General features: G+C 51.4%; 1 protein-coding gene across 4 annotated transcripts; it reads right to left on the bottom strand.

The window, feature by feature from the left end:
• Nucleotides 1-657: 657 nt before the first annotated feature.
• BTN1A1 (butyrophilin subfamily 1 member A1) lies at nt 658-23,673 on the bottom strand. Of its 4 annotated transcripts, none has more exons than XM_045500459.1 (9): nt 23,178-23,673; nt 7,779-16,854; nt 7,150-7,286; nt 6,660-7,007; nt 4,735-5,016; nt 3,858-4,007; nt 3,413-3,433; nt 3,292-3,318; nt 658-2,572 (listed from the first exon to the last, which is right to left on the bottom strand). In XM_045500459.1, exons 3-9 carry the CDS (start codon nt 7,226-7,228, stop codon nt 1,899-1,901), a joined length of 1,581 nt encoding a protein of 526 aa, XP_045356415.1. In that variant the 5' UTR covers nt 7,229-7,286; nt 7,779-16,854; nt 23,178-23,673; the 3' UTR covers nt 658-1,898. The 4 variants fall into 4 exon arrangements, with proteins under 4 accessions (XP_045356415.1, XP_045356416.1, XP_045356414.1 ...); XM_045500460.1 differs by having other exon boundaries at nt 7,150-14,847; nt 15,975-16,854; nt 23,178-23,671; XM_045500458.1 differs by having other exon boundaries at nt 7,150-16,854.
• Nucleotides 23,674-25,462: the final 1,789 nt, after the last annotated feature.

Genomic DNA, 25,462 nt, shown 5'->3' on the forward strand with positions numbered 1-25,462 from the left:
TTCTTTTCTTTTTTCAATGTGTATTTATTTTTGAGAGACAGAGAACAAGCAGGGAAGGGGCGGAGAGAGAGAGAGAGAGAGAGAGAAATCCCAAGCAGGCTCCACACCGCCATCCCAGAGCCCGATGTGGGGCTCGAACTCACGAACCGGGAAAGCGTGACCTGCCTGGGCCCAAACCAAGATTTGGACGCTTAACCGATTGAGCCACCCAGGCACCTCTGAAAGAGGGGTGTCTAAAGATCACCCAAGGTTTTTATTTTTATTTTTCCAATTACTAGGCCCTACAATTCACAATTTCCCCAATATTTCCTCCTCCTGGAAAAGTACTGTTAAAATTTCAAGAGGTGGCTTCACTCACCGACACCCGTAGTCAGTTACCTCTTCAGCAGTCGATATGGGGTCACCACCCACACAGAGGCTGAGGGGAGGCAGCGACTGGCACCCTGGCCTTTCTGTAAGCAGCTAGACCCTCCTGGGACGATAGCCCTTGCTCCGGCCTGCCCTCGGTGAGCCCACTGCCGTCAGGCCTGCGGGTGAGTCTTGGCTACCTAGAACCACGCTGCCGCGGCCGGGCAGCTGCACTCCCCGGCGGTTTCTTTCCTGTTCCTGTCTCGGTTCCACTTGTTGGGATAAAGAAAGGAAGGTTGCAGATGCCGCTTTCAGCAATCAACAGACTTATTTATTAGGTCAAGACCACGGGCGACACCCATGCTGGAAACTGGAAGAACACCACGGAAGTAGAAGGGGTGAGCCCAGATACACCTGCGGTCCGTTGGCGTGACAAGCCCCAAGTATACGGGAAAGCGCAAACACAAGCAGGTGCGGTCAGTCTAGCTGTGTCGAGCGCAATGACACAGCCTCCGGGGACCCCGGGGAGAACGGCACGCAGGAAAGCTGGGCGGGGAGAGTGACCGGTGGCGGGGCGTGGGCATGAGCTGTGTGGGGAGCGGATGGAAGGGGGGTTTGAGGGGGCCAAACCAGACGTTGGGATGAGGGCTGAGGGGCCCTGAGGCCGACACCGGCTGCTAGAGAGGGGACATCACTGACCAGGGTTTCTAGAAAGGCTCTGAGATGGAGAGATTCTAAGTCAAAAGGAGGAAGAGAGCTGGAAAGTTGTGGGGCCCAGCAAGTGAGGCTGGAATGACTCCAGGTGAGGGGGAGACAGGAGGCCGCAGAGAGGAAGGCAGGATCCGCGTCGTGGCGACGCACACAGCTTGGGTTTTGTCTCCCGTTTTCTCCCGGGATCAGATCTTCTGTCCGGCCCCCAGCCCTGCTCCCTTCATCCCTTCTCCACGCCCCCACACCATTTTTTTCAGATCCCACAGAAGCAGGGCCAGTTCCCTTTACTCTGTAGGACATGTCTTAGAAAATCCGAGAGACAGGCCCTAAAACTCTAGGAGCAGGCCAGGTATTCGTCATTGGCCTAGGTTCCCCTCCCTTTCCTCCACGGCGATGTCCCCCCAGGTTCCTTTATGGGACTTCAGCCTCGAATTTTCCCTTCCCAGAACCTTTTGGGTTTCCCGCTTGTGTAAAACCTGTTCCTCTACTCATCCCTCTTCTGGACACCGAGATGTTTCTGTCGTAACCACATGCCAACCTAACCCCATCTCGATAGCCGAGCTGTCCCTCCCTATAGATGTGGCCTGGGGGGGGGGGGTAGGAGGACACTAGAAACAGCTTCAGAGTCACGCGCCTGCCCCCCGAGTACCAGTACAGAAACAGATTAGGAAGGCCCTACACCCCACGCTCTCTAACAGCAGCAACATAACCTTCCCAAGACCAACTGATCCCTACCCAACAGGAAGAAACAGGGGCTGGGTGAGGTCGGGGGCTGGCGACTCAGAGAGGACTGAGGGGAGGGCTTAGCATCAAGGAGAACGGTTTAGCTGGGAGATTCCTTAAGGTGCCCCTTGGCTGGGCTGGGGAGGGATTAGCTTAGAGTGGAGGGTATCCGTATCCCCAGAGGCAGAGTCCTCCCCCACAGGGGACAGCGGGATCTCCTTGGCAAAGTCCTTGGCATCGACAACTACTGTGACTCTCTCAGGCCCATCAGTGGGTGGGCAGATGGTCAAGGGCTTTTTACCACAAGACCACAGGCAGAAGAAAGGCCGAAGGGGACCAGAGAAGGAGGCATTGGAGAAAGCGTAGATATGGGCTCCGTTGGCCATGTTGTAGAAGGAGACGTCTCCTGAGTCATAGTCCAGGAAAATCCCAACCCGGCGGGGGGGCCCTGCCAATGGGAGAGGGGTCCGCTGTGGGGTGAGGGCCCAGTACCCGTTCCCATACAACTCCACAGCCCAGAACCCGTTCTGAGGAGTCATGGGGTCAAACCCTTTCTTCCCCACGTTCTCCCTACACACCCCGACCGCCCAGTCGGCCCTGTCTCCCACCTCCACCTCCCAGAAATGTCGCCCTGACGTGAAGGTCTCACGACCCAACACACAAGGCCAGGAGTCAAATCTCTCTGGTTTCTCGGGCAGTTTCTGGCGTGAATCTTCTAGCCGGACAGATTTTGAATCCTCGTACAAAAAGAGGTGGGGATGGGCGGTGTCTGGATCCAGAGTCACGTCAACTAGGGACGGAGAGAGAGCTGGTCTGAGCATCAGTGAGCATTAGAGGCGACAAGCATAGTCTTTCTTCTCAAAAAAAAAATTATATATATATAGGGGCGCCTGGGTGGCTCAGTTGGTTGGGCGGCTGACTACAGCTCAGGTCATGATCTCACAGTCTGTGGGTTCGAGCCTCACGTCGGGCTCTGTCCTGAGGGCTCAGAGCCCGGAGCCTGTTTCCGATTCTGTGTCTCCCTCTCTCTCTGCCCCTTCCCGGCTTGCTCTCTGTCTCTCTCTCTCTCTTTCAAAAATAATAAACAATAAAAAAATTAAAAACATCTATCTATCTATCTATCTATCTAGACTGTTCTAGACTTTGGTAGGTCTCCTCAGGAGGGGACGTGCTTGGCCTGTTCTGCTGTCTCTATTTTCCTCTTCCGTCAAAAGCCACAAGGTGATGTGTGAGTTGACTCTCCCCAGGGCCTCAGGGGTGCCTGTTTCAGGGGCTTGTCTTCGAAACATGTTCCAAGGGCCCTCTCTGTACCTCGAGGAAAATGTGAGGCCCGTTTACACCATCTTTCCCCTATCTATCTTCACCACGAAACCGTGTTAGTGTTTTCATGTCCAAGTATTATAGAATCCCTGGGTGTCCAAGTATTGGACTTGGGTGTTTTATGTCCAAGTATTATTTGAATCCCTGGGTGATAGAGCCTCAGAGCCCTTGAGAAGCTCAGTCACTCACCTGCATGCAGGGTGGCCTTTTTCTGTTCTGCAATGAAAGAGAACGAGATGGCCATTGACAGGTTTCTAGTAAGAGAGGGGACACCTTGTTGGTGAACTAACGACAAGAAGAGAGAACTTACTGAGCTCTTCCAGGAGTTTCTCTGGAAAACAAACAGAAATACCTTAATGACAAAGGAATAAATGGTTCATCTCTACCTGAATACTGACGCTTTATCAATAAATGAGGAACAAGGATTACGGTTTATTTATTTTATGTTTCTAAGAAATGTGCAGGAAGTTCCTACTGGCTGCGGATCAGATCTTTAATCTCTACTGGGAAACTGAGTTAGAAGTGAGGAGAGAGTCTGAGGGTGGGTAGTGAGTGCACATCAGGTCTAATATCTCAGTTTGCATTGGTTTTGACTGCTTCTGCACCCCAGACCTTCATATTGGGGATCAGCGGCTTCAGGTGCCTTATAACGACCCCCCATCTTGACTTCCAGAATTCTAGACCCAAATATCTTCTGAAAGGACTTGGGTCCACCCCCAGTCGGAAGCACTCCTGACAAGTGGCCTGTGACTCACCTTTAGAGCTGAATTCATCCTTTCTCTGTCGGGCTCTTTCCCTGTATAGTCTCCAAGTGCCAAATACGGACCCAATTGTAAGAAGTCCCAGGACCATCAAGATGACAGCCACTGCCACCATCCAGGGAGTCAGCCGTGGGAAGAAGGGAGCTGAAATGAAATCCCCAAGAAGGACATTTGTCGTGCGGCTCTGAGCAGGTCTGCCTCTGCTCCCGATTGCAAAGGGGGCTGCAAGAGAGGACGGCCTGGACCTCCCCCGTTCCTCCCACGGCAAAAATGAGTCCTTCCAGTGCTGCTCTAAGCTTTTCAGAAAAATTTTGATCTCCGGTAGGGGAGGGCAGTGAAAGAGAGGAAGGAGCAGGATGGGAGCCAAGGGGATGCAGGAAGTAAATAAGGAAAGGGACATGTCACCTCTGTGTGCCACAGAAAGGGACTCAATGACCAAAGAATAAGGAAAGGTCCCTGCCTGAGCCAGAGATGGTCGGGGTTGGGGGGGGGGGGAGGGTGATGAGAAGATCTGCTTTCCTGAGGGCCCTCGAAACCTAGACAGAGCTCTAGCATGGGAGGGGGGAGGCCAAGGGGCAAGGGTGGAAATGGGTTTTCCTGTTACTCAAGGAGAGAACGCTCTGGACTAGGAAGGCCCCCAAGGACAGAGCTTCTGTATCGAAGATATGTCTCCTAAAATGGAAAATCTGGGATTTCGATGAGATCCAGGGAGGGTTTATGTGTTCAGAATCCCTATTCTTCTGATGACGTTGGTGGGGCTCCCTCACGTCGGGGATCAGGAGCTGTGTCATGAGGGCATGGCTTGGGCAGGTGCCCTAGGTGATGTGGCCCTAAAACTGTCACGTAGGGACCCAACGCTGATTTCACTGACCTGGTATGGAGATCTCTGCTTCCTTCTCCTGGCCCAGAAGGAGGTTCTGGAAATGGCAGGAGATATTCCTCGTGGAGGTGTCCCTGATGATCACGGAAGCCGCCACCGTGAACAGCCCTTCTTCATCAGGATTCCTAGACTCTGATGTGGATGGAAACCACTCTCCCTCGGAAGTTCTCCACTGCACCTGGGGCTCTGGGTACCATCCCACGGAGGTACACTCCAGCCGGATCTCTCCGCTTTCTTGAACTTCCATATGGATTTGAGGAGCAGAGCCCAGAGCTACGGAGAGAGAAGCTGGCCTCACTCCTTTAGTGGACACCCTTCTGGGAACCTTATAACCATAGGGTTACACAGTCTGAGAAAGGCACACAGAGACTAGGAACGAGAGGGATTCATGTTCTGTTTCATGACACGAGGAAACAGACATCAGTGAAAGGAACGTTATCAGAGAGGGATGCCATCTTGGGATTTAGTGTTTGAAATGTAAGCAGGAGTGTGAGGGACAGACATAGGAACAGAGTCAGCGGGAACAGCAAGACCGATGGCTTAGAGGCAGGTTAGGGAGCTCCAGAGATGGGAGAGGGCTTTGTGGTTGGAAGTATTATGAAAAGACTTCGAGGAGGAGAACCAGGAGTGGGTATTTAACACAGAAGATGTGAACAGAGAACAAGTATCCCTGAGGAGAAGGGGGATTGGAGGTTCCCTGCATTAAGATTGTAGCTGACAGGGGCGCCTGGGTGGCTCGGTCGGTTGAGCGTCTGACTTCGGCTCAGGTCACGATCTCACGGTCCGTGAGTTCGAGCCCCGCGTCGGGCTCTGGGCTGATGGCTCAGAGCCTGGAGCCTGCTTCCGGTTCTGTGTCTCCCTCTCTCTCTGCCCCTCCCCCGTTCATGCTCTGTCTCTCTCTGTCTCAAAAATAAATAAAAACGTTAAAAAAAGATTGTAGCTGACAATTTAAGTTTCCCTTCCGTGTGATACTGATTCAGGAATTTTGTTAAATGGTTTCAACCTCCTTGCCCCAGTGTCCTAACATATATCAACAGAAAGCTGTTCTTACCCTTTCTGTTTTCAGCCTAATTATATTCTTACAATTCTACAGAGTATAGAAAAACACCAAGCTGCAGAGGAGAGTCCTTAAACACCTGTCCACAGCTCTTAGTTTAAATCCACCTTTCAATTTGTGTGTATATGTGAAGATGCGTATTCTTTTCATGAAAAGGGCTGCCTGCCACTTTCAGGAGATTCTCAAAGATGTCTATCACTTTAAAAGAGTAACAATAACAGTTTCATGTATACGCTGTCTCACTTTATTTCATTCTTGCCAAACCTTGTTTGACAGATGCATTGCCCAGTTTTATAGCAGGAAATAAGGCTCAGAAAGAGATGAGTTTGATGGCATTCCAAGTAAGCGGGAAAGTCAGACCTCAACGCATACTTTCCTCCTGAATGCTTACCATTCTCCTTAGTTTGGAATTTGGCTTGAAGCAGAGAAGGGAAACAAAACCCAAAAACTTTTCTAGGTGGATCAACAATGTTAGCGAGCAGCCACCTCTAGGATCCTGGGAAGCCCGTCCCTAGGCACGAATCCACGCGGCAGCCTCAGGTTGCAACGGAAAAGCGCGGCACAGCGTCCCTCACCGGAGTGGTGACAAGCAGACGCAACCTTCATGTTGGGGCCTGGGGCTGGATCGAGCATATTCTGGCGCGCTAACTAGAGAGGATGTTGTGTAGCCTCGCAATCACAACATGGGGCCATCTCTCCAACGCCTTCCCGCTGACCTCCCACCCTCGGCCCGCCAGCCTTTTCCGCCCTACAAGGGATTTCTCGGGACGACGAACGCGGTGGCTTCCAAAGCAAGGGAGCCGCGGGAAAACGGACGCCGCCCGGAAGTCACCGGAGAGGGTCGAACCCGCGCACTCACCGGCCACCTTCAGGTGCACGCTGGCCTCCCCGTAGCGTCCGTCCTGCCGGAAAAGGCACCGGTACTCGCCGTCGTCCGAGGCCCGGACCCGGTGTATGCGCACGGCGACGCGCCCGGCCGCGAGGTCGCCGTCCAGCAGCGTGGCCCTGCCGCGGTACTCGGCCGTCTGCTCGGCCTCCCGCTCACGGCCGTCCCGGCGCACCAGCACCGCGGCCGCCACCTTCCCGCGGAACCACCGCAGCTCCATGCGCTCGGCGCTCACGTTCGGGGACAGGCGGCAGGGCAGCTCGGCGTCGTCCCCCAGCGCGGCCAGGACGGGCTCCGCGGGACCGATCACGTCGAAGGGAGCTGCGCAAACCGGGCGTGCAGGGGGGAGCTGAGGACTCACACGGACGGAGGGCCGTCTGCTCCACCCGGATCCCGGTCGAGGTCGGGGCGTGGCGGGGGGGGGGACCCCAGGGGGCCAGAGACGGAGCCCGGGGGGACCTACCCGAATCGGGCCTGGACAGCTGGCAGAAAGTGAGTACGAGCAGGCACGCGGGGAGGCGGGAGTTTGGAAAAACTGCCATGTCCAACCTTCCTGGGGCAGCAGGTCACCGGGTGTCCTGCGGGCGTCAGAACTTGCGCCTGGGAGATGCAGGCCGGGAGATGGCTCTTTCGACGCCCTTCTCCGGCCTCCTCCCCACCGCTCTTTCCACGCGGATCCGCCCGCTCGCCCCCTCCCACCGCAGACTCCCGGTGCCAGCGCACACCGCCCCGTGTGGCCGAGCAGGTGCACAGCCGAATAGGCCCTAAACCCCTAGAAGAATCCTAGGAGAAGGGAATTGGGAGGCATGGTACCCATTAATGGGTTGCGTACCAATGTACCGCCTGCTCTAAAAAGCCTCCCCTCCCCCCAATACAGTAATTTGGTATTTGCTTTCAGGAATGATAATAAAGATGAAGCGATGGAGGCAGAGATGGAAACCAGGGGACTGAACCGGAGGAGAGAAGACGAAAGTCGGGGGAAGGGAGGGGAGCTGGAGAGTAAAGGGCAGGGGGTAGAGGGCCCAGGACGAGGGAGAGAAAGTGCTCTCTGGGGGGGGGGGGGGGGGAACCAGAGCGGGCACAGGCACTGACCTCTGATCTTGGAGGAAGAGGCACCCAGGAGCCTGGTTAGCAAGTGACCAAGCTGGCTGTGGCCCCAGGAGCCAAAGTTAAAGGCGGGGAAGAAGGAAGCGGGAAGTGATCTCAGGAAAGCCTGCCCCCAGCTCCCAGGCCTTGGCTCTGGGGGGTGGGGTGGGGAGGGGAAGTTTTCCAGAGAGATGAAGGGTCCCTGTCTTTGCAGTCTTCAGCTCAAAGACCAGGATCCAGAAGGATGGGCTGGACTAAATAAAAGGGGATAGGGCAAAAAGGGAGGGTCAAGACAACACTAAAATGAAACGGAAGGCGTTGGGCTGGTGAATTTTCCCCCTCAAGCCTCACTTCTTTTATCCCGAAGTTGGGGAGGCACTGGGAGCCTTAAATGAGATTAAGCCTGTCAAGTGATGGTAAGGATCGAGAAGAGGGGAAGTTGTTACTCTGTTGTTTATGTGGGTTGAAAGTTCAAGGGTAGACTGGGAATGCACGTGTGTGATTCAGTTTTCACTGCCTCAAAGTTGCCTTCCTGCAAGCAATTCGGCCTGCAATTCCTTATTTTGGGGTTAAACCTCTTATTGTCATGAAAAAAAAAAATTAAAAACATGGGAAAACATTTTTTTAGTTATTTTTTTTAAGATTTTATTTTTAAGTAATCTCTACACCCAGTGTGGGACTCAAACTTACAACCCCAAGATCAAGGCTCTCCTGCTCCACTGACTGAGGCAGGCAGGCACCTCTGGAAAACACTTTTACAAAGCAGAAATCACTCATAATGTCACCAACCAATGACAGCCTCTGTTCACATTCTGGCAGAATTGAAGAAGCTTTTGCATAATCGGAAACATTATTTATACTTACATAATACCATATTGTAGGTTCCTGTAATACCCAAGATTGTGGGACATCTTAGTGGTTTTTTTTTTTAATCTACTATAATTAGTGCACTTTATAAATACATAAATCTTTGTCCCCATCTTTAATACTTCCTGACAAACTTTCTGATAAATTCCCAGAAAGATAGTCATCGGGTCTAGGAGTTGAATTATGAGCATATTGCCAAAGTTAAACCCATCACACTGTTAATGGGAATGAGCCTCTCACCTAATTCCTGCCAACACTGAGAACAATTATTCCCTAGTCATCACTAATGGGATGGGTGAAATGGGTCAAATTATTATTTTACTAGACATTTATAGGACAGCGAGGCCGATCACTTTTCGTATTAACTATTTAATATACTCTGGAAGAGATTTTTCCAGGCAAATTGCCCCCCCCCAGACATTCTGATGCTGTTTCCTATTCTTCTGTATGAATTTTTTATAAATTAAAGCTGTCAACCCTGTATTATATTTGTGGCTCATATCCTTCACCACCCCAGTTTGTACTTTGCCTTTATTTCAGGTTATGATCAAGACCAACAAAAGAGGGGCGCCTGGGTGGCTCCGTGGGTTGAGCCTCTGACTTTGGCTGAGGTCATGATCTCAGGGTTCACGAGCCCGACCCGACCCGCATCGGGCTTGAAGCTGTCAGCGTGGAGCCCGCTTCCAATCCTTTGTCCCCCGTCTCTCTGCCCCTCCCCCGCTCACGCGCGCGCGCTCTCTCTCTCTCTCTCTCAAAAATAAACATTAAAAAAGAAAAAAATGACCGATAAAAAATAATTGCTCCGGTTGACTTACAAGACTGCTAGAATGGCTTTTACTAAATGGAAATCGGATCATGTCACCTCTTGCTTCAAAACCCCTCCATGTCTCCTTAGTGGCCCCAGCACCAAATTCAGACACTTAATCTGGTCAAGAAAATGTAGGATCTAGTTGTCTCCCGGATTCCTTCCTCTCGGCCTCTTCTCCCTCCCCTCCGATGGCCTATCCACCTCTCGAAGAATTTGGAAGATGGGGTAACCTCAGCCCACAGCACCTTTCCAGGCCTCGAGGTTCCGGTGCTGTCTCCCCTCTTCCTACAGCATCTGCAGGACAAAGTCCTGCTCCTCCCTCAGAAGCTCATTTAAGGGCAACTTCTTCCAGAAGCAAGCAGGTGCACCCTTTCTTCTAGAGCTGCTCCTTGGTTCCCTGGGCCGGACCTCACTGTGGTCCCAGCCGAGCACCCTAACCAGAGGGGCTTCAGGAAGGAGCTCCCAGCGCTGCCCAGCTCAAGTGAGAAACACTCTTAAAGTCTTGGGGCTTACCCATAAGTTTGAGGTAAATCACACCATTTTACTTCATTATATACGAGATTTGTTTAAATGTGACTCTGGATAACCTAGGCCCCCTCCCAGCAAAACTGAGTCTCCAGGACCTGGGCCTGGTTTATCCTGTGACACAGAAAACTTCCTGGTCCTCTCTGCTGGCACACAGCTGACCTGAGTCCTACTTTGACAGGCACATGTGTTTAGTTTTGTCTTTTGTTTCCAAGTCCACCTTCCTCTCCTAAACTGAGCTCCCCTTCAAGTTCTTACTCTCTGACTTCTCATCAGCACAAAAGCCAAAATAGAATTTGCAGCTGACATCAAACTAACTGGTCGTTGGCCTTCCTCGTTTGAAATGCTCCTGTCTCATTCTCAACTCCCCTTTGTGTTTAACTTCTGAAAAATGTCATCTATAATGGGTTTCCTCTCCTCAACACGCTATGACTAGACTCCTGACCCCTACTCTACGTTGTCAAAAAAGTCTCACAGGGAATTTTGGGGGGGAAAGAAAAAAAGAAGAGCTTTCTCCTGCACCCAAGGGAGCTACACGGAACAAGGAAGGGGCCAGGGAGATAGAAAGCGATGGTATCTAGAACTCAAGGTATGTGGCAGCCCCAGTTTTGACGGGGTAACATCTGAGTCACTTCTACATAAAGGAACACCTTGGCTCATCCCAGGCAGGATGTCTGCGTCAAGGCTCACTCCGGGAACAGAGATGCTAGACACCCCTGTCTCTCCGGGCTCGCATTGTTTGTGAGATGCCTGAACCATGCGGGGCTGCTATGGGGAAGGTCCTGCCACGCCCAGGGCCACTGGAGACCCGAAACAGACTTTTCCCTCTGAGACGCGAAGATCAGATCGTTTGGGCCGAGGCATGTGACCCGCTCCCTATGGAGTGAATCTCATGGCCAAAGGTCAGGACTTATCTCTTCGGCCCTTTCCCACCACTGCTCAGATTTCCCAGTGTCCTAGACTAGTCAGAGCCAGGGATTACTCTCATCCTCGTTCTACGTGACCTTCACCAGCACTTGACTGAGGCAACCACTTGCCCCTTCTGTCTTTCTTTCAAGTTTATTTATTTATTGTCTTAAGTAAGCTCTGCATCCAGCATGGAGCTCAGACTCCCAGCCCCGGGATTAAGAGTCGCGTGCTCTTCCCACTGAGCCAGCCAGGTGTCCTGCTTCTCTTTCTAAAACTAGTTTATTTTTCATTTTTTAGAGGAGCGAGCGAGCAGGCGAGAGGGGCAGGGAGAGAATCTCGAGCAGGCCCCATGCTCAGCACGCAGCCCGACGAGAGGCTTGAGCCCGTGACCCCGGGATCATGACCTGGGAGTCAGAGTAAAGCAGGTTTCCCTCAACGACGTGGACGGGCATCATCCAATCCATGGAGGGCTGAGTAGAACAAAGACGGAGGAAGCGTGTTTGCTCTCTGCTTGAGCTGGGATGTCCAGCTGTCCCTTCCCTCAGACGCTGGCTCCCTGGTTCTCAGACCTCGGGGTTTGGAGCACTTTTCCAGGGGCTCCAGCTTGTGGGGGGCAGAGCCTGGGGCTTCTCTGCCTCCACAGTCACATGAACTGGTCCCTCGTAACACATCTTTTTCTAGATGTCTGTATCTACCCTGTTGGGTCTGCTTCTCTGGAGAACCCTGATACAGTTCTTTTACATCACCGCTACAGATAGGTCACTTTTCTTCACTCTTTCCAACTCCATGGTTATGTAGCCGTAATCTTATGGAAGGGCCAACACAGTTAGAAGCAAAGAGTCCCAGAGAAATGAAGATCCGCTGATGTGCGTACCATTGCGCTCTTTGCGTTCTGCAGTAACAGGGAGGTTTTATGGTTTTATAAGAGGTGCAAAGCCTTATTGATGGAACCATGTGGGAGAACCCCAGAATTCTCCAGGCTCTTGTAGGAATTTCTTTGGAAAATAAATAGAACTAAAGCAATTGAGATTTGAGTTAAGACGTGGGAAGGAGGAGGGGATGTGCTTGAGAATCATACAATGGAGTGACTGTTCCCTTCTGTGAATACTTGATTACCGAAAAACTATCAATACATCACAAACAAGGAATGCTTTTTGTTGCAGTTTATGTTCTTAGAAATCTGCGGGAAGTTCCTTTTGGCTTCACTTGCTAAGAGAGGTTGCTGTATCTAGGGAACTTAAGTGAAAGTCTGCAGCCAAGTTTGGGATGGATGGGTAGGAAGGCTGGGAGACCGATAGGGGCTCTGCCCTGTCCGTGGCCACGCTGGAGCCCAGCAGCCAAGGCGGACCTGTGGCCAAACCCAGTTAAATTTGATGGTACCTGTTACCGCAGCACAGATCTCACACACTGTGGGGAGGCTGGGAGCTGGGGTGTCTCAGTGAGAGGGGTGGGAGGGATTTATAGGATTTCAGTTTGTGGTGGGGGTTTGGGAGAGGGTCAAAGAGGGAAGGGTTGCTCTGGATGAATGCCGCTGGAAATCGGGGGACTGGTGGCAGGACTGAATATTCTGATGTTTATTAGGACATGGAGGAACAGAGTGGGCTGAAATTGTAATGGGTAAAGAAGCGGTTAGCTGAGACGGGGACGTGTGGTCGTTCTTGTGGTTTGCCTGTGGTGTTGCATTTGTGTCTGCATGCCGCACATGATTACACAGGGGACTTGTCTCACTCCGTCCCAATCCCGGAGTGGTCTTGTCCGTTCTGGGAAGCAGCTGTCATACCTGATTTTGCTTTCTCAGAGCCCACATTCTCCTTCAGATCTAAAGGTATTTGGGGTTTTATTTATGTATTATTTAATATATTTGGGGTTTTATAACCTTTAGAATCCCTTCCAATGTTACATATGTATGTATTTTGAGAGAGAGTGAGAGAGCGAGCGAGCAGAGGAGAGGCAGACAGAGAGGGAGACAGAATCCCAAGCAGGCTCTGTGCACAGAGCCCAACACAGGGTGCGAACCCACGAACCACAAGACCATGACCTGAGCCGAAATCAACAGCCCGACATTTAACCTTAACCGACCGAGCCACCCAGGCACCCCCCTCCCTCCCAATTAAAAAAAAGTTTCTTTATCTATTTAAGTAACTGCTACACCGAATGTGGGGCTCAAACTCACAACCCCAAGAACAAGAGTCACCTGCTGCTCTAGCTGAGCTCCCCAGGGACCCTGAATCCCTTCCAATTTTGAAAAGCCTAGAATCATAGTTCTAGACTCTAGACGGGGATGACTTTTGACTAGAAGTCATCTTAAAAGGTTATGGAATTCGAGCATGTCTAAGGTTTAAATGCCCACAAGGCACAAACACCCTGCTGAGCAGCCTCATCTGGTGAAATATACAGGACTCAACCTCAGCCTTCCTCTCTGGGTGCCTCCCATGCCATTTCATTTCCAAAATAATATTCCCCAAATGAGAAGTCTCAGGCATGTGATGACCACTGAGCAGAGAATCAGTTTTAGATGTAAGAGAGGAAAAAAAAAAAAAAAAAAAAAAGGCCCTAGACATTTTAATGATGAAAAGTAGAATAGGCCACCCAAAATACACCATTTTGTCACAGAAATGATTTTGAGCTGAAGGCAATTCTAGAAGGGGCCAACAAAGATTTCAGTAGAATTTTAGTCCTGAACACTGTGGGGAAAATGCATTTTCTTCAGAATTACCCATTATGTGCATTTAAATTCTGCCAGGAAAAACAAACAAACAAACAAACTATTTTGTTTTAAACTACTTTTTGTATTTAGTAGCTTTTTGTATAAATTAAACAAAAGGTTTTTGAGTCAGGGAAAAAAAAAAAGGCAGCCAACACAGGAAAAGTTCTTTACTTTCCCCCTGTTTTGCCTAAAGGCAAGATATACATTATTTTACCAGAGACTGACATTTACCAGCCCAGAGAGGAACCAGGAGAATCTCCACACCAACCATTCTCCATTACTTTCCTCCCTTATTAGTACCTTCCCAGCTTGTTGGCCTTGGGGCCTAAAATTGTCTTCCTTTGTCCTATCACCTCTGCAAATGTACTCTCCTTTATTGAAGATGGAAAATAAGTTGGAATTTTGTTACCATCGTGAGCTTGTTTTCATTTAGGTTTCCCTTGCGATGTGCGCTGTGTGAGTGAACTGTTTTTCTCTTGTTGGTGTTTTCGTTAAGAGTCCTAGCCAAAAACCTAAGATGGGAAGAGGTAAAGTTTTGCCTCCCCTCCAATGATATAGAGAGAAAGGGCAGGTATCACTCTGGCAATATTGATGATCTTAATTAAATAAGTTACCTAGGAAGTAGTGCAAGGACACTCACACCCTCCTCCGTCCCGCTGAAAGCAGGTAGCAAATCTCCCATATGAAATATACCCTCCCTAACAAGTAAACAAGTAAAAAGACAGCCACATCACCAGGGACCGGGACTTGAGAAAGAGCCAAGAAAGAGGAACCGGCGGGACTGTTCTGGACCCCAGGGTTCTCTAGCTCTCCGCAAAAACAGAAATTGACACGAGGCCAAGAAACGGTTCAGGCAGCGTTTATTGGGGGTCTATGCTCCAGACCAGAGAGGCGCCGGAACAAACGTCCCAGCCGGCTCCCGGAACAAAGGCCGGCAAAGCCCGCAAGGGGGCTGAAGCGGGGAAGGAGGGACATCTCAGCAGGTGGAGGTGGAGACAAAGGAGGTTGGGGCGCAGGCGCAGTGGACAGAACATGCTTCCGCAGCACGTGTCTTATTAGCATGTTAAGTATCCACCCACGGCGGGGAATATTGGTATTCTAACGAAGAAAAAAGTAGGTGAGGGTCCGTGCTGGGGTCCATCTTGGCACAGGCTTGGTTTAGTTTGGTTTCTTCATTTGAGTTCTTTCTGGAAAACATCCTGCCCCCACATCCCTATGAGATATAATGCTCAAAAGCATGTAGCTCTCAGCCTTTTCTCCTAAGGTGACAAAAGCACAGAGCAATGGGCATTGTGGTTAGGGCGGGGAGGGGGGGAGGTCCCAGACACAGCCCCTGGTCTACCTCACCCCTCCCCACCTCCACCGGAGAGATTTTACCCTCCTTATTCCTAAGGAGGAGGGGCCGAAGGTCTCATCTTCTGAAACTGCTTCTTGCTGAGCGGGGCGTCGTCCCTGTCCTACCAGGAGGAGTAAAACTCTCCCGCTGACTGCTCTCACGACCTGTAAGGACCTTGTGCCTCTTGGGGCGGGATAGGTGGGGCCCTTGTGCCACTATCTGTTTGACAAGAAAGTGCCGTCCTCTAGAAGACTCAAACTTAACCAAAAGATTAAGGAGGTAGGGTCTGAATAGTAACAGAAGAATTTTTTTGCCACAAGAGGGCCCAGGAAAGAACGGAATCAGGCAATGTTAGGCATATAACCTCTGAGTCCTATATAGTTTGGGCACTGGGGCTCTTGAACCCATGCAACGATCTGGCTTGTCTGTAAATCTCCTGGGTATTTAGTTCGACCTCCCCAGAGGCATTGATGTACGTACAGCATGTGTCGTTGACTACCGCACAGACACCCCCTTGTGTGGCCAGAAGATAATCTACAGCTAACCTATTGTCAAGGGAATCTAGGGACGCCTGGAGGCCCTCTGAGGTGTCGCCAGCGCTTGAGGCCAGGTTTTCGATGACCTGGGTAAGGCTTTTTAAGGTCGTCTCATGATAGGCAATCCCCTCCCGGGGGGCAGCCGGTCCCGTGGCTTCTCCAGCTGCCTCCAAGATAAGCCCGAGTGCTCTCTTACGTCTGCCTTGAGAGGTGACGTTATATATAGTGGCGCCTAATCCTTCTGGGCCCAGTCGTCCCACAGTGCATTGTCCCCGGAAGTGGACATTATCTAAACACGCGTAGGCCACTGCCCGAAGAGGCCAGGAGAAGGAGGAATCGGGGCTCCCTTCATAGGGCAGTTTATTTTGTGGCGGCCCACAGAGGAACAGATATCCAGGGGGGGCACAGGCCCGGCGGGCTGAAGAGGAATTAAACCAACTTCGTAAAAGGGGACCCCACTTAGGCGTGCTCTTGCACCTGGGGGACAGGGGCCCTCCGTCCATCGGCCCCCCACCTAGCTCTGCGTCCTCCTCTATTCCCTCGTGGCTATCGAAGGCAGATGGGGTCTGATAGGTGAGCCTCCAGGAAGGGGTTGCTGTTCCTTTCCAGTGAGTACAGGAGAAGTTAGGTTGGTCGCCCGGGGGAAGCAGAGAGGAGTCCACACACCAGTGAGTCTGGTTGGGGACACACGAAGAGCTTGCAATGGAAAAGGACATGGGATAAATGGAGGGCGAGCTGCCCGCACTGGAAAGGCAGGTGTTGGTCTCGCAGGGGCAACAGGGCCGCCCCTGTTCTTTACAGAGAAGAGGGCGCTTCACCTGGAGCCCAGTTTGGTTCCAAGTGTCTGTAAGGGTCACACACGTCATATCCTCGCGGTCCTTGAGTTCCGCCACCAGGAGTGGTGTGCTCCTAATGGGTCCGGAAGTCAAAGTGAGAGGCACGTCCTCGTTTGTAGGTTCGAACTGGAGCTTAGGAACCCCATCCCGTGGGCTGGGATGGCAGATCCAACAGTTAGAGAGATTATTTCCCGAGGCCACGATGCTGGAGAAGTTGACAAGTGAATTTTCTCCCCAAGTTTCCCTCCCTTTGTTATTTCCTTCCCAACTCATCCCCAGGAGAAGGGCCAAGAGAAGGGCCCACATTATGCAACCCATCATTGGTTCTGGTCTTCTAGACCCAGCAGGGGCAGAACAGGTGTTTGCCAGAGTGGAGTGCCCCGAAATGTACCCACAGAGAAGAAAAAGGAAAACAGAGGCAACAAAAAGAAAGGTCAGCAAACCAATCCACCAAGATAGAATCACTTATCTGACTCTGAGGCTCGCTTCTTGAACCAAGTATCTGAGGTCTCCCACAGGCTCACGTGAGGAAGATGGTTCCAGGCCTTCCAGGCGTTTCTGAGGAGGTCCAGGAGAAAAAGATTTTAGCCTGGAAAGATGTCCCCAGCTAGGGATTCCTTGCAGCTTAACTGCCACTGGCGTGACTAAAAATCACCTGGTAAGGACCTTGCCACTTGGGAAGCAACTGATTTTTTTCTGGGGAGCCCTCCTTACAACTTGGAAGGAAGGCCTGACCCCCTGGATTAATTTGCAGAGGTGAGGGCTCTTCTAAATCACCTCTAGGGGTGCCGGCAGCCTATGATTAGCAGAAGCCCAACTGGCTTTTGGCACTCGGCCTAAACAAAGTAATCAAAGGCCGCAAGTTCTGGCTTATCTTCCCGCGTGGTGTAATACGGGCTGGAAGAAGGGTCTCCCGTGTCATTTCACTGGAAGAAGGGTCGCTCCTGTCATTTCAAATGCGCTGAGTCTTAGGGGTGGTGGGAATCCTGAGTGGTGTGAGAGGAAGCAATTTGACCCAAGGCTCTTCAGTTTCTTGACAGAGTTTTGCTCGCATCTTTTTAAGGGTCTGATTCATCTTTTCTACCTTCCCTGAGGAATGGGGGTGCCAGGGAGCATGTCATTTATAACTTATTCCCAGGGCTGCTGAAAGGCTCTGGGTGACATTAGCCATAAAGGAAGGCCCGTTACCACTTTGGAGAGACTTAGGAATTCCCTTTTAGGAGGGATTTACAGACCTCAGTTGCCTTCCCAGACCCGGGTGGGAAGGCTTATACCCATTCAGTAAAAATATCAACAAACACGAGGTAATATCTGTAGCCTGCTTGTGATGGCATCTGGGTAGAATCCACTTGCCAATCTTGCCCAGGAAATGCCCCCCGGTCTTGGACCGGCGTGAGAAGTGGGGATAGATTGGACGGCTCTGTGGTTTATTTTGGGTGCAGAAGTCACAGGCAAGGGTAACTTGGTTTTATTGTCTACGTCCCTGACCTAGAAAGACCTTTTGCGCCAAGTCCCATTGGACATCTCTGCCATAATGGGTGGCATGCATCATGTCAACGTTTGAGCTTTTCTTGTTGGGCTTCCGGAATGAGAATTTTGTCCTCTCTCATAAGCTACCAGCGCTTTATTCGTATATTCCTGTCTCTCTGTGTCCTCCCATGCCAGCAGGGAGCATTGAGGGTGGCCGGGGAACTCAGAGCAGCCAACTATCAAGGTGGTAATTTGATCTGGGTTTTGTGCTCCATGGACTGTGAACAGCTGATCGGTCAGCCTGACTATTATTTTCTTTGCTTACAGAGGTCCCATCCTTCTGACAACTTTTACAATGGACTACAGCCACCTAAACGAGAAGCTGTACTGCCTCTACAAGAGTGAAGATTGGGTTCTTACGTTTTATTGGTGAATTCTTGCTGTTAACATTTTCCTGTCTTTCTGGACGACCGCAAGGGCGTGTAGTACATGGAACCCATATTTTGAATCAGTGTAGAGATTTCATCTTTTTCCTTCCCCCAACTGCAAGGTCCTAATTAGGGCTATCAGTTCAACCTTTTGGGTGGATGAAGCGTTGAGGTGAGCTCTAGCCTCAATGACCCTACTTAGGTTCACGATCACGTACCCTGCCTTCCAGATGCCTCTCCACAAGTGTCCTGTCCATAAATGACACCATATCCAGATTGTCAAGGGATTTGTCTTGAAGGTCAGGTCTGCTAGAAGTCTGTTCTACTGTCTCCATACTGATGTTGGAGACCCTTAACCTCCAGGGTGAAGCAGGGTGCAGTCCAGTGGACCTTTAAAATATCTGGGGAATCTGGCAAGAGGGCCCGATACTTAGTTAGCCTTCCTCCAGTCAGCCCGTGGTGCCCTCTAGTTTCTAACATCGTCTGAACCTGATAGGGAGTTAGGCTGACCCGGGGTAAGCTTACTGGCCTCGCTAAGAGAGATGTGGCCATCACTGCTGGGCCGTCCCTGTGCAACTGGGTCTAGTTATTTTGAAAAGTAGTCTCTGATCAGGGTCCAGCTTTTGAGTTAGGACCCCCAAAGCCTGCCTCTCATGGGTAGATGAGGTAAAATGTTTATCCAAATAGGGGAACTCCAGTGCAGGGGCTCCATCCAGCCCCATTTTCAAGGCTTTAAAAGCCCCCCAACACAGTCTATTGTAGGGGTTCCCTTTCTTCCCCCTTCAAGGCCTCATATAGGGGCTTTGCATCAGGGCCGTAACTGGGGAACCAGATACAAGAGAACTCTCTCGTGTCAAGAAAGCCACGGAGTTGCTTTCTAGTTGGCAGTATGGGCAGGCGCTGCTGGTCCTCTTGGGATCCGTGGCCAGGACATGGGTGCCTGGAGATAGGATGAAGCCCAGATATTGGCCCTGTTGTTGTGATATGTGAGCCTTTGATGGGGGAGACCCTGTATCCTCTGTTAGCTAGAAAACATAAGGTGTTTGCAGTATTATAGTCCGAGGACTGCTTAGTCAAACTGGCTATTAACAAATCACCATGTTGTAAGAGGATCCCATCTCTCAATTTTAATTCTTGTAACTCTTTTGCCACTATATTTCCAAATAGATTGGTGGGGGGTGTCTCTAAGGCCCCAGGGAAGCACCATCCGGGTGTGCTGGGTAGTGTCTTGAGTATCAGGGGTTTTCCATTCGAAGGCAAGTAAATAGTGGCTCTCCTCATAAAGGGATGTGCAGAAAAAGGCACCCTTCAGGTCCAGGATGGTAAAAAAAACTTAGCATCGCCTGGACCCTGGGTAAGCGGAGTATACGGGTTGGGTACTACCAGGTGTACGAGAACAGCTTTATTTATGGCCCTCAAATCCTGTACAAAGCAATATTCTCCACTGGGCTTCCTCACTGGGAGGAGTGGGGTATTACATGGGGATTGACAAGGCTTGAGCCATCCATACTTGAGAAATTTTGAAATTATCAGCTGGATTTCTCCTAAAGATTTACTTTTTACGGGAAACTATTTTTTTCTAGACATGCTGCACTAGGTTTTACCTTTCCCTGAATGGGGGAGACTTTTTTTTTGTTTTTTTTTTGTTTTTTGCCTCCCCTGGGACATGAGTCTACTTGGTTGTTTGTCCTCAGGAGTATCTGCGGCTCAAGCCTGGGACGATCCAGTAGTGCCCACGGATGAAATCCCAGTTTCTGGTCTATCTCCATTTTAATATCACCCTTTTCAAGGTAAAGAGTGGCTCCAGATTAGTTTCGTAGATCTCTCCCCAGCGGCAGGGCAGAGCATTCCGGGACCTACAGAAAGGAATGCGTAGAACAGTTGATCTGGCTTCACAGGCGAGGGGGAAAGTAAACGATCTCACCTTTGGCCACATCTCTCCCAGTTACCACATGTCACCCTTGGGGAAGGGCCTACAGGTTGGGTCAGGACAGAGCAGGAGGCTCCAGTATCTATACGGAATTTAGTTTTCCCACCTGCCACGTCAAGGGTGACCGAGGTTCCGCTAGTACAATGGTAAGGGGTCAGGTGGGTGCTGGGGTGGGCGGCTCCTGGGGCCTCTTTGTGGTTGCGCGGCCCCTCTTCCGAGAGACTGGCCGGGGGTGGGAGTCCGTGTGTGCCCTTGGCTCTCTGGGGCGGGCAGGCTCAGGTCCCCCCGCCTTCCTGCCTGCATTACGCACACTTGTTCCGATGGTTCTGGCAACGGCCTTCTGGGCCTCCTGGGGTCACCCTGAGCAGGGCAGCCAGAACCTGTGCCTGTTTTGCTACCCTTGTCTTTACTGGTCTCCTCTGCGCTGTCTCCGTTATTAAAAACCTTGAAGGCCTACTCCACCGAAGGTGACAGCAGGGACTGAGAACCTGCCTCTGACGTCCGTAGCTTCCCCCTAAGATCAGAGGCAGGCTGGGCGATAAAGCACACAGTCAGTAAAGACCTCCCCGCGGCGACTCTGGGTCTCCATTTGGGCGTCTGCGGAAGGCGTCCATCAGTGGTTTAGAAAGACAGCTGGATTCTCATCCTTTTTGCCGAGTTATTTCCCTCCCTTTGTCATAATTAGCTGGTTTGGCTAGGCACTTCGTCATCCCTTCAGACAGGCAGGTAATAAAGTGCCTCTGCACCCTGGGGGTTGTGCCCTCCTGATCCTACTGTGGGTCCCAAGCAGGGACAGCATTTCATCCGGCCCCAAGCACTCCGTCCCCTGGATTGGCAGACCCTAAGACCCCAGGCTGTCAGCATAATCCCCAGCCTTCCGAAGGATCTGTCTTCCTCATCTAGGGTGCAACAGTAAGGCCTGGGATGACATCTCATCAGGTGTTTGTTTGTTTGTTTGTTTGTTTGTTTTGGAAAAATGACCCAACTTTTCTTTACACAGAACCAGGTCTGTAAGCAAGACAGGAAACTCTGGTAATCCATTCCTCGGGTATGTCCTTTCCCTAAGGGGAAACAGATCCAGTTGGGGCCTGTGGTGGGTGGGTGGGCACTGTGGGTGCTAGTGGGACTTACTCCAGAGAAGGGAGAAGGATGCAGGGGCAGGGAAGCTCCTTATGAATAAGGAGGTGGGGAGACCTTGGAGGAAGGAGGGGAAGTTGTTGGGGTCAAAGTCGCAGGGGTAGAGGGGGTTTGGGATGGGACTCCTGCAAAGGAGTACTAGGTCCCACTTGACTAGAACAGGGGATTGTCTAAAATGTCTGGTTTTGGGGTGCCTGAGTGGCTCAGCGGGTTAAGCGTCCAACTCTTGACTTCGACTCAGGACGTGATCTCATGGTTCGTGAGTTCGAGGCCCACATTGGGCTCTCTGCTGACTTTGCAGAGCCTGCTTAGGATTCTGTCTTCCTCACACTCTGCCCCTCCCCTGCTCGCTCTCTCTCTCAAATAAATAAATATAAATTTAAATAGATAAGTAAATAAATAAAATGTCTGGTTTCAACCCAGCAGTGAGAGGGGTGCCGGTGGTAACGATCTGAGGCCACAGAGACTCTGCAAGAATTCCTTAATTTGGGGTCTTGGTGTCTCTCCCTACTTCTGAGATCTTTTGCAAAACAAATCCAACTGCAAGATAGTATTAAAATTTAAATTTGAGCATACAAATTTAATGGTCCATTTTGGAGCCACTGTTCCTGGTTCTTGTTCGCCTAAGATATTGGGGCCAAACAGTGCCATGCAAAAAAAAAAAAAAAAAAAAAAAAAATTTGTTTTCCTTTTCTTCAAACCATCCAATTTAAACTGATCCCAATTATTTATTTACTTATTCTTAATGTTTACTTATTTTTGAGAGAGAGAAAGAGTGCAAGCAGAGGAGGGGCAGAGAGAGAGGGAGACACAGAATCTGAAGCAGGCTCCAGGCTCCAAGCTGTCAGCACAGAGCCGGAGGTGGGGCTCGAGCTCACAAACTGTGAGATCATGACCCGAGCCCAAGTCGGATGCCCAACCGACTAAGCCACCCAGGCGCCCCTGATCCCAATTATTTAAAAAAAATCCTAGAAGGGAGTCCTTTGTCCCATTTAAGGTGTTGCACATGTTGGGAAGTTGGATGGGCCTGGTGACTTATAAAAAAAGAAAAAAGGTGAAAGCTGACTAGCAGATAGAGTCACACTGTGTGATTCTGGGTGAAGCCTGGGTGATTCTGGGTGAATGGACCTCTCCTTGTCCCAGTTGGGCCATCGGTAGAAGCAGGCCAGTACGACCAGAGAAGCCTGATTTCTTAAAACAGGCGGCTCCCCGGTACACAAAAAGATTAACCCTGAGGCCCCCCGAATCCGGACCAAGGTCTGGATTTCTTCAACCTGACACTGGAACGAAGTCTGACTTCACCAGGAATTCTCCTTCCCTCTTAATAAGATAAGGTACCAGATGATTCACAAGACAAACAAAAAGGAGAAAGACAAGATGGTCAGGGTCAAGCCAAGACTGACTTAGGAAGTTAACACTTACACAAAGACAACACAGAGTTAGTTCTCAGGGCCACAGCCCCATTCGGAGAGACAACAGGTAAAGAACACAGATCTGACCCCAAAGAAAATCACAAGAGAGTCTGGAAGTAATTCCGGCTTTCCAACACACCCAGGAAACTGAAACCAGCCCCAAGGAAAGCCAGCGGAGAGGATACCCAGGCTGGGCTCAACCCACCAGAGGCCCTCCAGTGAGCCTGCAGGGGACCACCACTGGGGGTTAGTGTCAGGGGACCGAGGACACTCAGGCTGAACCCACCAGAGAGCTCCCAGTGACCCTGCAGGGGACCAACGCCGGGGAGGTCAGAGTCGGGGGACCGGGGACACCCGGCCCCGGAACGCTGGCCCAGACAACCTTGCTCCGTCCGAGAAATGCAGACTATAGTGACAGTGACATTGGGAGACGGGCAAAACCCGCGGCCGCCTGCGCGGCCTGACACGAGGGGCAGAGTCCCGGCGGCGGGAGGCACGACTTACCGCCGCGGGGACGCGGGACTCCAGCTCCGAGCCGCTGGTGAGTCGCACGGCAGGAGGGGCTCCCTCCGCGGTCCGCAGGCTCCGGGTCCTCGGGCCGTCACCGGGGCTCCCTCTCGGGGTCCCTGCGTGGTCGCCAAAGTACGATCCCGACCCCACGGCTCTTTGGCTCTCGGCGCAAACAGAAATCGACATGAGGCCGAGAGAGGCGCTTCCCGGGGCTTATCCTCCGGCACCAGCGCGGCGCCAGGCGCAGAAGTCCCTGCCGGCCCCCGGCACCGACCCGCGGTTGGCAAAGCGGCTGAGGCGGGAAAGACGGAACACCCGGGCTGGCGGGGCGGGGAGAAGCTGGCGCGCAGGCGCACTGGGCAGCACGCGCCGCCACCTGCCCCGCCTGTCTCATTAGCATGTTAGGTCTCCACCCCTGGCTGTATTTGCGTATTATAATGAGGAGAGAGTAGGTGAAGGGCCGGCGCCGGGGTCCACCTGGGCGCGGGCCGGTGTAGTCCGGTTTCCGGTGCTGAGTTCTTTCTGGCAAACATCCTGCTTCCGCATTCCTGTGAGGTCTCCGGCCCTAGAACGTGTAGCTCAGCCCGCTCTTCCAGGGGGATAAGCCCAGAGCAGCAGCGAGCTCCGTGGTTAGGGCCGGGTGGGGGGAGGGGACCCAACACAGCCACTGTTCCATCTCGGACTAGTTTAGCCGGCGAAGTTAGGGAGGGCCTCCCAGAGGAAGGGAGGGATTTTCAGAGACGGGAGGACGAGGCAAGCACCAGCATGTTTGGGGGCCGCCTGCCCAGGGCCCCCGCATTACTTGATGAGGGAGCCAAAGGCAAGCTGACACCCCGCAACACCTCACTACCCACCCTCCCCACCCCCACCCCTACCCCCCAACCGCCAGGTGGGATCTCTGTGACATTCCTCAGGCACCGGGGCTGCCCAAGAACAAAGGAAAGGGGAATGCAAATGGTTAACCGGTAGAGATCACAGTCGTGCAGGACGTGAGTCTACATCAGTTTACAAAATGTCTTGGTAAAGGACAAGAAAAAGGCAATCTTATCAAGAGTCTAATCTTCAGAAACTTATATTTTCAGTTTCCCAGAGCCCCAACGTGACCTTCCCCTCCCTAGCGATGTGGGGAATAAAGGCAAGAAGGAAATGGTAAATAACATTGAATTTCTGTGTAACCTGCGGCCCACTGACAAGTACTTGAGGCAAATACAGAGTCTGACGTTTCTCCAGGAACCCCCTCCCCTCTTAATGTTAACGCCTTACTAGAGGGACAACAACCTTAGCTTGACCGTGGCCGGGGCTCCGGTATCTTAAGCGCCCCCTGTAGTATTTGAAAGTCCTTCTGGGGGCCTCCCTGCCTTTTACCTTGACCTCCCCCAAGTCCCTAGTATATGACCAGTCACTCCTCACGACCCCAGTGCCGCTCTTCCTGCGCACGGGTCCCGTCCCCGTGCCTTAATAAAATCACCTTTTTGCACCAAAGACGTGTCAAGAATTCTTTCTTAGCCATCAGCTCCAGACCGCCACCACTCCAAGACCCCATTAGTAGTAATCATCATCATCATCATCATCATATAATGTTTTTGCTCTCAATCTCTCAAAGTTTTCAAGATGACATGACTTGTGATACTCCAACACTGAGCACAGCAGCAGCTGTGAAGGTGCAGCCCATCTTTTAGGAGAAGCCAGACATTAGACTTGCAGAAACCTTAAAGAATGCCACATTTCTCAATAACATTTATTTTGCTTTGGAAACAAGTGATTTTTCGTAAAACATGTTTTTCCTATTAACTTCTCGTCGGTTTATTATTGCTATTTTCATATAAATTATAAATACAGTTTTTAAATGCTTCAGTTTCAACCTTCAATGCCATAAATGTTCACAGCTATAACCCGAGTGAGCAAGACTCTTTGGGGTCCTCAATAATTTTTGAGGTATCTTACTTAAGTGGCCTGAGGTCAAAACGTTGGAAACTGCTGCTTTGCCCACTGAACCTGAACCTTGCGATCCACTCGGGGCAGTTCTCACCAGCTCAGCTGCGACCTTAACCCTTAAGCCATACTCAGTCACTGAGTACTGACTCCCAGTTTATTGAGGGGACACCCGAGCCAGGCCAACATGGGTCTTCATTTTTCATCTTTCTTCAGCTCAGTTCTAGGCTAGGAGTGCAATCTGGAAATCTCCGGGTGGGGGGTGGGGAGGAGGGATAGAAAGGGGACCACCAGCTCTCCAGCCCCCATAGCTGTAACTGAGGCTGGACAGCACCCAGGCCCTTGTC

This window comes from Leopardus geoffroyi, chromosome B2 (genome assembly GCF_018350155.1).
Source record: "Leopardus geoffroyi isolate Oge1 chromosome B2, O.geoffroyi_Oge1_pat1.0, whole genome shotgun sequence".
In the NCBI taxonomy this organism is placed as follows: Eukaryota; Metazoa; Chordata; class Mammalia; order Carnivora; family Felidae; genus Leopardus; species Leopardus geoffroyi.